This window comes from Vicia villosa, linkage group LG7 (assembly GCF_029867415.1).
Source record: "Vicia villosa cultivar HV-30 ecotype Madison, WI linkage group LG7, Vvil1.0, whole genome shotgun sequence".
NCBI classification, from domain to species: Eukaryota; Viridiplantae; Streptophyta; class Magnoliopsida; order Fabales; family Fabaceae; genus Vicia; species Vicia villosa.
In genome coordinates, this window is record NC_081186.1 from 86,644,865 (window position 1) to 86,658,703 (window position 13,839).

At 31.9% G+C, this 13,839-nt stretch overlaps 1 protein-coding gene across 1 annotated transcript; it reads right to left on the bottom strand.

The window, feature by feature from the left end:
- Nucleotides 1-2,925: 2,925 nt before the first annotated feature.
- LOC131617705 (ethylene-responsive transcription factor 3-like) lies at nucleotides 2,926-3,595 on the bottom strand. Its single transcript, XM_058888966.1, has one exon. It carries the CDS (start codon nucleotides 3,593-3,595, stop codon nucleotides 2,927-2,929), a length of 669 nt encoding a protein of 222 aa, XP_058744949.1. The 3' UTR covers nucleotide 2,926.
- Between the last annotated feature and the right edge of the window lie 10,244 nt (nucleotides 3,596-13,839).

The following is a 13,839-nucleotide window of genomic DNA, read 5'->3' on the forward strand; positions in this document are numbered from 1 at the left end:
AGACTTTTCTTATATGATAGATTGACTACACCATTTTTCAAGACAACATTTTGATATTGCATGAAAAACTAACAAAACTAAAAGATTTTGCATGAAAAAAATTTCATACCAAAAACAGTAATTGAAAAACTAAATCGCAAATCTAGATTCAAAACCTAATTGGTGACATATTTTTGAAATCTTATTATAAACATAAGATACATATAACAATGAATCCGAATTCAAGTTGTGATCCATCACCAAAATATACACAATTTGCAACAATTGATTTAGTTTACTTTCAAATCACGTGACTCAATTAAAATATATTAATATACAAGTAACATATATAGCATAAAATATTACCTCGAAAATGAAATATACTTTAAAAAATTAAATGTACTTGATATAAAATATGGTTCAACTAAAATGTATCAAGGTGCAAGGAGTTTGTAGCATAAAATACCACCTTGAAAATGAAATATAATAAAAAAGTTGAATGAACTTAATACAAATCAACTCGAATGTAACATGATACAAGAAGAGTGTAGCATACGATACTACCTCATAAATGAAATATAGTCAAAAAGGTAAATATATTTTATACAAAATACAAATCAACTAAAATATATTTAGATACAAGAAGCGTGTAGAGTAAAATACTACGTCAAAAATGAGAAATAACCAAAAAGTTAATTGTACTTGATACAAAATACAAGTCAACTAAAATGTATTCAAATACAAAGAATGTGTAGCATAAAATACTACATCAAAAACTAGATATAACCAAAACATTAAGTGTACTTGATATAAAATACAAATCAACTAAAATGTATCCCGATAGAAGGAGCGTGTAACGTAAAATACTAAATCGGAAATGAAATATAACCAAAAAGTTAAATATATTTAATACAAAATGCATGTCAACTAAAATGTATCCAGATATAAGGAGCGTGTAACATAAAATGCTAATTTGAAAATGAGATATATAAAAAAAAGTTAAACTTACTTTATACAAAATACATACCAACTAAAATATGTCCAGATACAAGAAAGGTGTAAAAGCAAAAAGTTAAATGTACTTGATACAAAATATATAAAATCTACAATGTACCCAAATACAAGAAACATGTAAGAATGAAAAAGTTAAATGCACTAGATACAAATTATAGATAAATTAAAATGTATTTAGATACAAGGAATGTGTTGTATGTAGGCCGTAGCATAAAATACTATGCTGAGAATGTGATATACCTAAAACGTTGAATAAACTTGATACAAAATACATATCAACTAACACGTATCTAGATACAAAGTGTGTGTAGCGTAAAATACTACATCTTGAATTAGATTTAACCAAAACGTTAAAAGGTACTTGATACAAAATAAAAATCAAGTAAAATGTAATTCGATACAAGAAACATGTAGCGTAAAATACTACATCGAGAAAGAGATGTAACTAAAAGTTAAATGTACTTAATACAAAATACATATGAACTAAAATGTATCTAGGTACAAAAAACGTGTAGCAATGGAAAAGTTTAATGTAATTGATACGAAATACATATAAACTAATGTATTCAGATACAAGAAACATATACTGTGTAGCGTAAAATACTACCTCGGGAATGAGATATCCCTTAAACATTAAATATACTTTATATAAAATATGCTTTATACAAAATACATATCAGTTAAAATATGTCCACATACAAATAACGTGTAAAAGCGAAAAAAGTTAAATGTACCTGATACAAAATATACATAAACTAAAATGTATCCAGATACAAGAAACGTGTAACAACGAAAATGTTAAATGTACTTGATTCAAAATATAGATCAATTAAAATGTATCTAGAGACAAGGAATGGGTTGCGTGTAGCATAAAATACTAAATCGAAAATGAGATATACCTAAAACGTTGAATATACTCGATACAAAAAACATATCAACTAACATATATCCAAATACAAAGTGTATGTAGCGTATAATACTACATCGGAAATTAGATATAACCCAACCCTTAAATATACTTGATACAAAATACAAATTAACTAAAATATATCCCAGTACAAGAAACGCGCTGTGTAAAATACTACATCTAGAATGAGATATAACCAAAAAATTAAATGTGCTTGGTACAAAATACATACAAATTAAAATGTGTTTAGATACAAGAAACGAGTAGCAACGAAAAAGTTAAACGTATTTGATACAAAATGTATATCAACTAAAATGTAATAGATACAAAGAACGTATAATGTTTAGCGTAAAATACTACCTCGGAAATGAAATATACCTTAAACGTGAAATATATTTTATAGAAAATATGACGAAATACATTTGACTAAGATTTTTTTATTTTATTTTTTATATTTCATTTGGGGGAAAGTATTCATCACTGTCCTTTCTTTCCTCAAATTTCGTGAAAGAATTGCAACACTCAATCACAATGCAATGTACACTAAACAAATACAAAAATCAACAAACAAACTATAAGAAATGTGAATTTAATCTCTCATATTATTGCCATGGCTTATGTACATAAGAAATAAAGAGAAAACATAAAGATAGAGAAGAGAACAAGAATTCTAAAAGGTTATGATATAATTAGGACCAATGCCATTACAATGCTATATGACAGGATCCAAATAACTTACAACAACAAAGACATAAGCCATCTAAGTTGAAATAAACCTTCACTTATCACATAACAAAGATGACCATGTCCTATTCCAATACTCTACAACATCATAATCTTAATCATACTCATACTGATAATAATACTATCCCATAACCTTTACCTTAATACTCTAACTCTAACAAAGTAAAAGTTTTTTTCTTAGACTACAATGATAAAATTCAAATATTAAAAAGACAATTAAACTCTTCAACAACAGCAAATAGACAGGTCACAGCGGCGGAATCAGCAGCGGACGGAGGGAAGTCAGAGGTGGAGGTCGGTGGCCCGGATCTCTTCATTATTCTTGTAGAACATCGGAGCAGGCAAATTGAGATCAATATTGCGAGGCTGCTTCCGAACCGCTGATGAATAAATGATAACACAGTCTTCATCGTCATCAGCATCCACCACAGAAGAAGAGGAATCACAATCACTGTGATAACCTTCACCACCACCAGCAGCAACAACCGGTCTAGGATTAACCGGAGCAAACACATGAACTCTAGAAGAAGAACCCACCATAGGCCCACTGAATGACTCCACGGTGCTACTCATCCCGCTCGAAGTAGGATAATTGAAATAAACCGTGTTGTCCAGTGGGGCGGCAAGCACGTGTTGTCTTGGCCTACGGTTAACCGGAGGTGGAGGAGGAAGAGGATGCAGAGCCGCAAGAACCTCAGGAGGGATAGGGAAATTGGTCTTCGCCTTTGCCCCACGGAAGGAGATAGCAGCTGTGTCGTAAGCCCGGGCCGCTTGAATTGCAGTATCAAAAGTGCCCAACCAGACACGGGCTTTCTTCCACGGATCTCTTATCTCCGCTGCGTATCGGCCCCATGGCCGCTTCCGAACGCCGCGGTAGCGGATTTCCGGCACCTCGGCAGGATTCGGGTTGGGAGCCGGGGTTCGATCTACGCGGCCTTTCACTCGAGCCATCGATGCTGTCACAGAAAAAACTGAAAGAAAAAAAAATAAGGTTTAGTTTTTTGTTTTTGTTTTGAGAAATGAAAATGAATAGCTCTTCAAAAACAAAAAAACAGCGCCTCTGAAACAGCGATTTTTAATCTGACAAAAAAGAAAGAGTTTTTATTTTTCTTACACTTATTTTATGAGAGAGAGAGAGAAAAAAAGTCTAGTTTTAGGGACCCATATGGTCTTGCTTGATTTGATTTCAATGTGTACGGATGACTTATATAGCCGCTGTTCTTGGGTCTTTCCATATATGAGAGAAGGGTAAAATTGGTATTCTATATTTATTTAATTATATATCTTAAATAACTTTTACCATTTTCAGCTTTTCTTACATATTAAAAATGAAAACATGATAAGATTTATGTTTTTGTTAAAAAATCCGATTTATTTTACTCATAATTAATGATTTTTCTTCAGTCAAAGGGAAAAGGCTAACTATGGACATTATATTAATATTTTTTATTTTAAAAAAGTTATTTAATTTAGAATATAAATAATATAATAAAATTATTTAAAAATTTATTTTTAAAATACATTTTGTTACCTTTTAATGAAAATACTAAAACAATTTAATTACCTTTTATTAAAAATTATAAATAAAATAACAAGATAAGATTAATACTTTTGGTAATTTAATATTATTTATTTTATTACGATAACTAATGGATTTTTTTATTCAGTCAAAGGAAAAGACATAATTATAGACATTATTTGAAAATTAATATTTTAAATTATACGAAATAAATATTACCAAAAAATATTTATTTAGTAACATATTTTGAATAACTTTTCCCATTTTCGGGATTTTTTATATTATTAAAAATAAAAAAAATGATAAAATTGATTTTTTTTTGGTGATGAAAATGATATCTTTCATTTAAATAATTATGTTTTTTGATTCGGTCAAAGTTAAATGAATTATTATAGACAATATAGGAAATTATTCTCATAAAAGTATAAAAAAAAAAAAATTACCAAAAAGTATATTTATTGAAAAAACTATTTAAGTTAAAAAATAAAAAATAATAATAATTTAATGCTTATATACCAATAATGAAAAAGTATTTCTAAATTACCTTTTAATCAAAATAATAAATAAATTATTTTTAAACTAATTTCCATGGCCGGTGGTATTTTTTCTAATAAAATTATTATTAAATAATTTAAATAAAGTAAAACATTTGAGAAAAAAGTAAATATATTTTATTACCATTTTTTGACAGATTTTTTATATTACCATAAAAATAATTGTATTGATAAGCCTTTTACAGCTATTATAAAATAAATTATTTTTTTAAAGATAAGATCAAGTATTTGTGACATATTTGCCACCTCTTGTAGTTATTATTAAAATAAAGGTATTGTTATAAAAAATATTTCATTTTAGTTATTTCTAAAGTCACATATATTTTTTATTGTGATTTTTTAAAAACCTAAAATTGTTTACATTAATAATATATTAAAAATAAACTAAAAAGGAGTTTTTTTTTAATTTATATCTTATTCATCAATTTCTCTTATTTATATAATTTCTTTTAGATTTTTCCCATATTATCAATCAGTGATAATATTTAAATAGTTTTTTTTATCTTGGTCCAATGCCCGCTTTTGATTAAAAAAGAACTTTAGACTGTTTTGAAAATATTTAATTTTAATTTTTTTTAATTGTATATATATGTTAAAGATAAAATATGAGAAGTTGCTATGAACAGTGTATCAAAATTTTATTAAAAGTGTGTATTTATTTTGAAAAAACATTAATTATTTATTTGTTAAAATTAGAATTTAATTAATCTCGATGAACCAATAATTTTAAATTTTTTCAAAAAAAATATTATGTTGTTTTTGAAATGACTAATTCATTAAAACTAAAGAAACATAATATACGATAATGAGATCTAATAATCATTTAAAGAAAATAGAGATTACTCATTACCTATGTATGTTTCTCCTAAATTCTAGGAAATTTCGAAGTTACTTATTTTGCCTTGTGAAGAAAATACAATCAGAATGTCCGCTAATTAATTAATATTGTGTTGATTATTTTAAATAATATTATGGTTTTTTATTCCTTGAAAAAATTGTCCGGAACAATCTTACAATTTGTTTAACTTCCGTACATTTGAAAATGCTTGCTTGAGTTCTCTTTGTTTTCAATTATTGTAGGTATGATGCACTATGATGTTGTCAACTAAGTTAATATATCGTATGATGGTGTGCCGAGAGATCCCCTACTCGGTGTTGTATACACTGATGTTGGAAAATAGTTTTTCATTGAACACGAGTTTACATCATGTGATCATATCCTTAAATGAATTCGGGCGGAAACTTCCAAATTATATTTTAGAATAGTAATTGGGAGGTCTCATTTTGGTTCTGATAGAAGACAAACGGAAGTTCTTTGTGAAAAGGTCATTTGAATTCACTGCATTTTACAAAACAACAACATGAAAGAAGTGTTCCAAGTGTTCAAGTTGATCAAGTTTGCTAAAGTTGAATGAAGGTGTAGAAGATACACATGCTGGACACGATGTCCCAACATGCTGCTCGACATCAAGGTCTTGCGCACCTGGACTTGGTTGTTGCATTTTAGAAGAATCTCTTATCAAAGATTGGATCAAATTTCATTGTTATTAAGTTAACAATATGTTTTTATGATTTGTTGGACAATTGCGAAGATCAAATCAAATTTAAAGAGATTTAAATTTGAATTTGTAACAAAACAATTCATATCTTTTTGTTGGAGATATTCAAGGATCAAATCAAATATCTAACACAATCTATAATATTTCTAAACGAAATCAAATATCAAATTCATGAAGAAGAGCCTAGAAAAGTTGCTATATAAGAAAGACACAACCGACTTTGGAATTCAAGCATTCAAGTATTCATTGAAGATTTTTAGAGTGCTAGGTTTTGTGTCGTGCATTTCATGTTAATGCCCCAATAGGCTAGTGTAGAATCTATATATACACCTCTATGTTTCAGTAACTTGGCATTGAAGGTTTGTCTAGTTGAGTTGTAAAATTTAACATCTTTCAACGAGTTGATTGAAGTTGATCACTAGTGTTTAGTGGTTGTAATCTCCTATCACGAATTGTGTGATAGAGAAAGAAAGTTGGTGGATTCTCATATTTAGGGGGATACTCTAAATAGAAAGTCAGTGGGTCATGTTAGGAAAAGGCATTGAACAAAACAAACTTGTTGTTGCTTGTATGTCTAAGTGTCTGTTTACCGTGATTTCTGGTAAAACAACCGCTAGTCTTCCCAATTGACTATTTTTGTAACTTACATGTTCGACTAAATTGATCCTAGGACATGTGTCTAAGTCTAATCATTCCTATAATTGGGTTCATATTCTAGTATTACTTCGTTTCTATGAAAACAATGAGAACTCTCTAAGTATTATAACTATCTAACAGTGTAGGTAAAGATGACTTCAACCATGAATTCTAAATAACTGGAATTTAAAGGTTCAAACTGAAAACTTAAAGGAAAATAGAAAAGCATATAAAATGATTCTGAAAATAAAGACTTCGACTGGAAAAGGTAAAGGATATAAAAGGATATTTGGAGTATTTCAAATTGATAAAGTAAAATAACTTTGAAAGACAATAATGGTGTTTCTTATACGTACATTCTCAGCAAAACTCTTTCTCTACACTGGTACTTTGAGTATATTTGAGTGATTTTTGTACAAAATGAACACCCCGAATCCTAATATTAAGATCCCTATTTATACTAATTCGACCCTAACGGTCTTTCTCTAACTAAATGCCACGTTGCCCTTTTGCATGCACTTCGTTTTTCTGAGACTTCCAGGCGTCCCTCTGGCTAAATAAACTACTTTGAATTTCAAAACCTTCTCACTCGAAGTTCTGAAGCGCGAGCAACGTAGCTGTCGAAACGTATCTTCCAAATTTATCTCGAAATATTCTAATTCTTTCATTCTTTTAACTTTGAAGACATTTCAACTTGGACCCTACTTCGACATAATAAAATCTTCCTCATGTAAAGTAGCTAGAAATGCCCTTACAAAGCCATTCTCCAAACTTTTTACTTCGAAGCACAATATTTAGAATATCTTGTTTATCCTGTCGAAATCTTCAGCTAACAATGTCCTAATCTACTAATAGTGAATTTCCTTTCTTTGGATTGTAGACTCAACCCTCGAGACGTAGGTGTAATTTCACCGAACTTGGTTATCAATTCTCTGTGTTATTTACTATTTTTAGCACCAACAACTTACACAACTCAATATGTTATATATGTGGTAATTTTGGTATATCTTGTCGAACCTGTTGTCAAAGTATCGTGTTCGACATCTATCCCCTTAGGAACAAAATTTCAATTGACATCAGAGTAGACACCCTAGCATGTTGGGTGAACTTTCAGGGAAGATAAATTATGCTCAAATGGAGACATTAAAAGATGGATGACCAGTTCACAAACCACTTGTGTTGGGTGTCACCAACTATGATTATTGGAAGTCAACGATGATTGTCTTTTTAAATTCCATGGGTAGCAAAGCATGGAAAGCCGTGAATAAGTTGCTTCGATGTTGAGTAGGAAGTTTCTAAACAAAGTTTATATGATGTTTTGGCTTTGGTACAGGGTGTACACTTCGATCATTGTGAATCAAGATGAAGAGTATTGAGTTAGAGAAGTGTTTGATGCAAAGAAGATGCGCAACAATGTGATGGTATGTCCTGTTTTTATTTGATTTCCTATAACAGCATAAGTCAGTTGGTATTTTAAAGAATCTGACATACGGTAAAAACCTTTGCAGCAAATTCCAGCAAATGTGATTGATAGTTGCCTTCGCCGCCGAATTTCAAACATTGTTTTACTTGACTGTGATAAGGGTGAACCATACTACTGTGAGATAAAGAAGAGGGTCAAGAAGAAGGAGAAATATCTGTGTGGGGCGTGATTTGATTACGTAAGGGAAGCTGATTTGAAGGTCGGTGACAAAATCCATTTTGTCATCCGATACCCACCGGTGGAGGAAATATTGGTATATGTTGAGCGTAAGGCTGCAACCCCATAGGGGAACCGAGGAGGATCAGCGTTGCACTGATTTTTTGAAAGATTCTGGTTGTAATATTATAATTTTATATTGTAAATAGCGAAGGAAGTTTATTAAGTTTAATTTCTAATGTTCCAGATACAATGTTAGTTGTGAAGTGAAGTATATTGGGTATTTTGTATGTGGTTGTTAAGTTTTAATGTAAGTGACTGTTATTGCTGGGAACCTTTATGGTTGACCCCAGTTTATTAAGATTGGGCCCTTTTTGTGGTTGTATTAATCATAGCACATTCTGTTGTTCATCTGCATGATTTATAGACTTTTTATATCAAAAAGTATTTGTACGTGTTCTAAAAACCCATGCAAAAACTCATGCAATGCTTAAAATTCAGGGGGTGCAAAAATGAAAAAGCGTGAATTATTGGTATGTTAACATAGTTGTTTTGCATTCATGCATTGTTACCAAGTATTTTTATTATTTATTTTATTGTTTGTGTTTATTAAACAAATTGGCATCGCGCCTCAGTGGAGGGAGATCTGGTTAAACACACTTACCATACACTATTGTGCAGGTTCGATCCTATTGAACCCCATTTTTGCATTTTCCATCTTTTTTTGTTGTTTTGCATTCAGAGACTTCTTTCCCTAATTTCCCCCTATTTTTAACATTATCATATTTTTTTCAACCTGCATTCTTATTCAAAAATATGTTTACATTTTAGCTCATAAACGTTGATTTAATTTAATATTATACTCAAGCAAAACAATAATTCATTACACTTGCTGCAATAGTACATTATGAAACTCAACATTTGATTCATTTCAACATCCTTACATTTTACACTAACCGAAAATGATCACTTTTTCAATATGGGCCTAAAGCCAGCCCTAAACAGACAACATCAAAACATAATACCAACTACTTACAAAAACATCAAAGTAAATTACCTTACATCTTCAACCAAGTTTCATTCTAAGAATAAAATTATTCGTATTACATCATAAAACAAACAAACATTCTTGTAGGAGGATCTGGCACAGTGCACTCAAGAACATCGCCAGTCCTCAGACGAGTTACTTTAACATACTCATACCAACCTAAGTAAAGATATCTCTCCCTTGGCCTCCTACCAGTCTTCATCACACATGGGTAAACATCATTTGTATGAACATCAACAAGGTCTATCTCAGTTTGTAACGACAGTAACCAATTTTCAGCAACATTAGCCGGAAAGTGCTGCAAATTTAAATTTGTTTCATAGTACAACATCAGTTTCAATACATTCATATCTAACATACCAACGGATGGCAGGGTTAAACTAACAGGTTCAGATTTCTTACGAAAACATTTTTGCCTCTTACAGCAGCAACAGTGACACGATAGTCGAATGAAATGCCATTTTCTTCGACCACGGGTTCATCGAAATTTTCATCCATCTCTTCTTCACCTTCACTGCTTTCAAGGTCACTGAGATCGACATTCTGTTCAACCTCATCGCCACTGTAATTACCCAAAAACTCGGCCCGTTGTTCATCAATCCTTCAAAAATATAAACATACAACTATTAAGTTTACAAAGCAAATCATGAAACAATAAAACTTGAAGCTGAAATATGCAAATGCAAATATGTAAGAAAATGTTAAACATAATTACGTATCACTTGAAGTCACTGAGTGAGATTCACCACTGGACATTTCTCAAGAGGAAGAACACCTAACACTTCACTTGAAAACAAGTTTTTTTCCTTATGTTATTTTTTCCTCTCTTGGTGTTACTATATATATGAGAAAGAAAGTTATAAGTTTAGTTACACCTAACCTAATCCTCATTCAATGGCATTAACCCTAAAAGAGACTAAAATATTAATGCATGCTGGAAATATAACCATTACTGCATGCATAGAATTAAGGGGAATGGCTTCAGCAGAATTAGGTGAGTGACTGTACAATTATATTAAATCATATCAGTGTCGATTTGACTCCACAGAACTTAAAAATTCTTATGTTATGACACAAAAAATGTATATAGATGGAGGTATTATAACCTTATCTGTGTCATACCACTAAAAATCACCTCCTACACATCATTTTTCATGCATGCTCAAATTACAGTATTTCAATGCTCATTTAAGTACCACCATTGTGCATCGGTTGTTGTATCCCTCTGAGACAAGAATTTGAATTTTCCGCGAGACCCATCGGATAGAATGGGAATACGGGTTGTACGTGCATTGGATGCACCACATGATGTACCACTAGCATCACGGTTTGCAGTCCATACATTGTAGGCATTGGTGGTCTGCTTGTGCTATCAACTTCCGTGCGTGCAGTCTTTGTCACATTAGCGCCGCGAGATTTCGGTGCCTCTGAACATTTATTTTGCACACTACTCTCACCATTGCGACCTCTTTTTCCTTTCTTGTTCTGTTTTAAAAAACAAATTATTTATATGATACAGATAATAACTTGTTATTGAATCAGTTACTGACAACGACTCCATATCAACATTTCATTCAGATGGCGCGTTTTCTATACCCTGCAAATTATGCAATAGAAAGAGCTATGATTATCAAAAGAGCAACAAATGGCTCAAACGAACAGAATATAATTTTTGAAATTACCGAACAATTCCTTGCATTATGAATTCTACTGTTGCATTTAGAACATCACCTAGTAGCTTTCGTGTCATTTTTTTTCTTTGGAGCACCTTTGCTCTTCACAGTATTTGGATCACCTACGACTGACTTTGATGCCACATTAGGACCGTCCGGACTGCAATATTTTTTTTGTAAATTCAGAATGTCATCCATTATTTCACCATAAACACCTTCCTTTTTTGAAGCTTCTTTACAAAAAGTAGAAAAAGTAGAACAATACGCACCAAACTGAGCCTGCTCAATTATATTAGAATCAACAGCACCATCACAATTCATGTTCAAGTAACCTAATTTTGCATCCTTCGTCCATCGCAAATAAATCAAAGCTTCGGGAATACGATCAATGTGTTCTTCTTTCATGACATAAAACATATGAGAACATGGAATCCCACGAGAATCCCATAACTTACACTCACATTGAAGTGTGCGACCATCATAATAAACATCTACTTCATAGTTGTCACGACGATATTTTGTAAGTTTATAAATCTTAAGATCGCTGCGCTCTAATTTTGCGTCAACAATCAATGATCCAGCCTTCATTATTTCATCTTTGACTTCTTTAAAAATCTCCGCGGTATAAATATGCAAGGCATGCCTCTCAGTCTCATGCAGGTGAGTAGTCATCACAGGTTCTAAAAACTTTGATTTAAAATCGACAACCAGTTCATTGTTTCTATAAGATCTCAAAGCCTGCTCAAAATTATACATAAATTCAAAAATGCAGGCTCTTTTCCTGACATAAATCTTGATTATTGCATTGACGGCCTCACATTAAGACGTAGTTCTTATACGTCCAAAAAACTCTCACGTAGATATGCGGTTGCCCATAGTGACTTGTTATCGCCCCATCTCCGTCTGTTACAACAACTTCTGGGTATTTATCGTTCATGCACTCTAAAAAACACTCCAACAACCACTGATACGTATCTGTCGTTTCATCTGACACCAATGCAGCACAAAAAATAACTATTTGAGCGTGGTGGTTGCACCCTGAAAATATCACCAATGGGTAGTTGTATTTGTTCTTCTTGAAAGTCGCGTCGAATGCAACCATATCGCCGAAACAAAAATAGTCAGATCTACTGATCCCATCAGCCCAAAAAAGAGACTTCATTCACCCATCACCGGTGACAGCATATTTAGCATATAGCATGGGATCAGTAGATGTCTTCATATGTAGATAATTTAAAGCAGCGACAACGTCCCCATCTTTAATAGTAGCACGCATTTTTTATCAAAATAATTGTACAGATCCTTCTTTGTAAACCTAACACGATCATATCCACCCTTCTGAGCAACCATGTACCCCATTATATGACAAGTTATAATTCCATGTGACTGAATACCGTTAATCTGAGCTCTATCTACTTCAAAAATGTCACAATAAATGGGGTGTAAGTGTATAAACCTAGTTGGGGTTAATTCATGGTTGTGAGCTTCTTCAAAAAATGTCACTACATATATAGTCTTGTCGGCTTTGTAATGCACATGAAGCCTAGCGGGACATTTTGTGCGGGTCGTAGGTCTGTGTTCTCTTTTCCTATCAACCCTCCTAAAGTGTTTCATCTCTCTTAGACCGTGTTTATTTCATACAAACTTCCTCATTACTGTTATTTTACCACCCTCAGTCCCTCTTGTCCTAACATCACTTTTCCTAATGGTAAACCCTTTGCATTTACCGAATTCCATAGCACGAATTTCATCAGCAGTAAGGACATTAATATTCACCTTTCTATCACCTACAGTGCATCTAATTCACCAAAATCTTCGTTGTGACTATTACCATCGCCATCACCATCACCATCATCTGAACTTTGGAACGCACTGGACACTGAATTGCTGTCATCCCGAGCATAATTCGATTCTGTAACATATTCGTCGTCGTTGGAATCATAATCGTCGTGGTTTTCCATAGTAAACCTGAATTAACATATTTGTTAACACACCAAAACCCAACATAAACCACAGTACATAATTTCCTATTTAAATCAAGCATACCATTTAAATCAAATTTAACACCAAATCTGAATTATCACAATTTTTAACACAACAAAACTCTACATCAACCTCAGTTGATTCAATCAAGGGACCTGATTCAAAGGTAACCACCAAATTTGAAAATTTGAAATCTTCAAATATTAAATCCATGTAAATAAAACAAATTCAGGCATAAACCCTAATTCCCAATTTGAAATCGAGTTTAACGCTTCCATTTATACTTTATTTGAAATCAATTAATCTTAATCATTAATTTCAAACAAATATAACAAACATTTTTAAATTTACCTTAGAAACCGCGTGCTCTATACGAACACAGTCAGATTTATGTTTGGTGAGCGATTGAATGGGACAGCCTCAGGGGAATAGGGATGAAGACGATGAATGTTGTGTTGATGTTCGTCTGCAGTGTTGGCAAAGAATATGAAGATGAAGATGAATGTTGTGTTGATTGGTAAAAAAATTGGTGGACGAACAAAAATGGAGACGAAAACAAAATTAGGGTTCTAATTAAGTGAGGA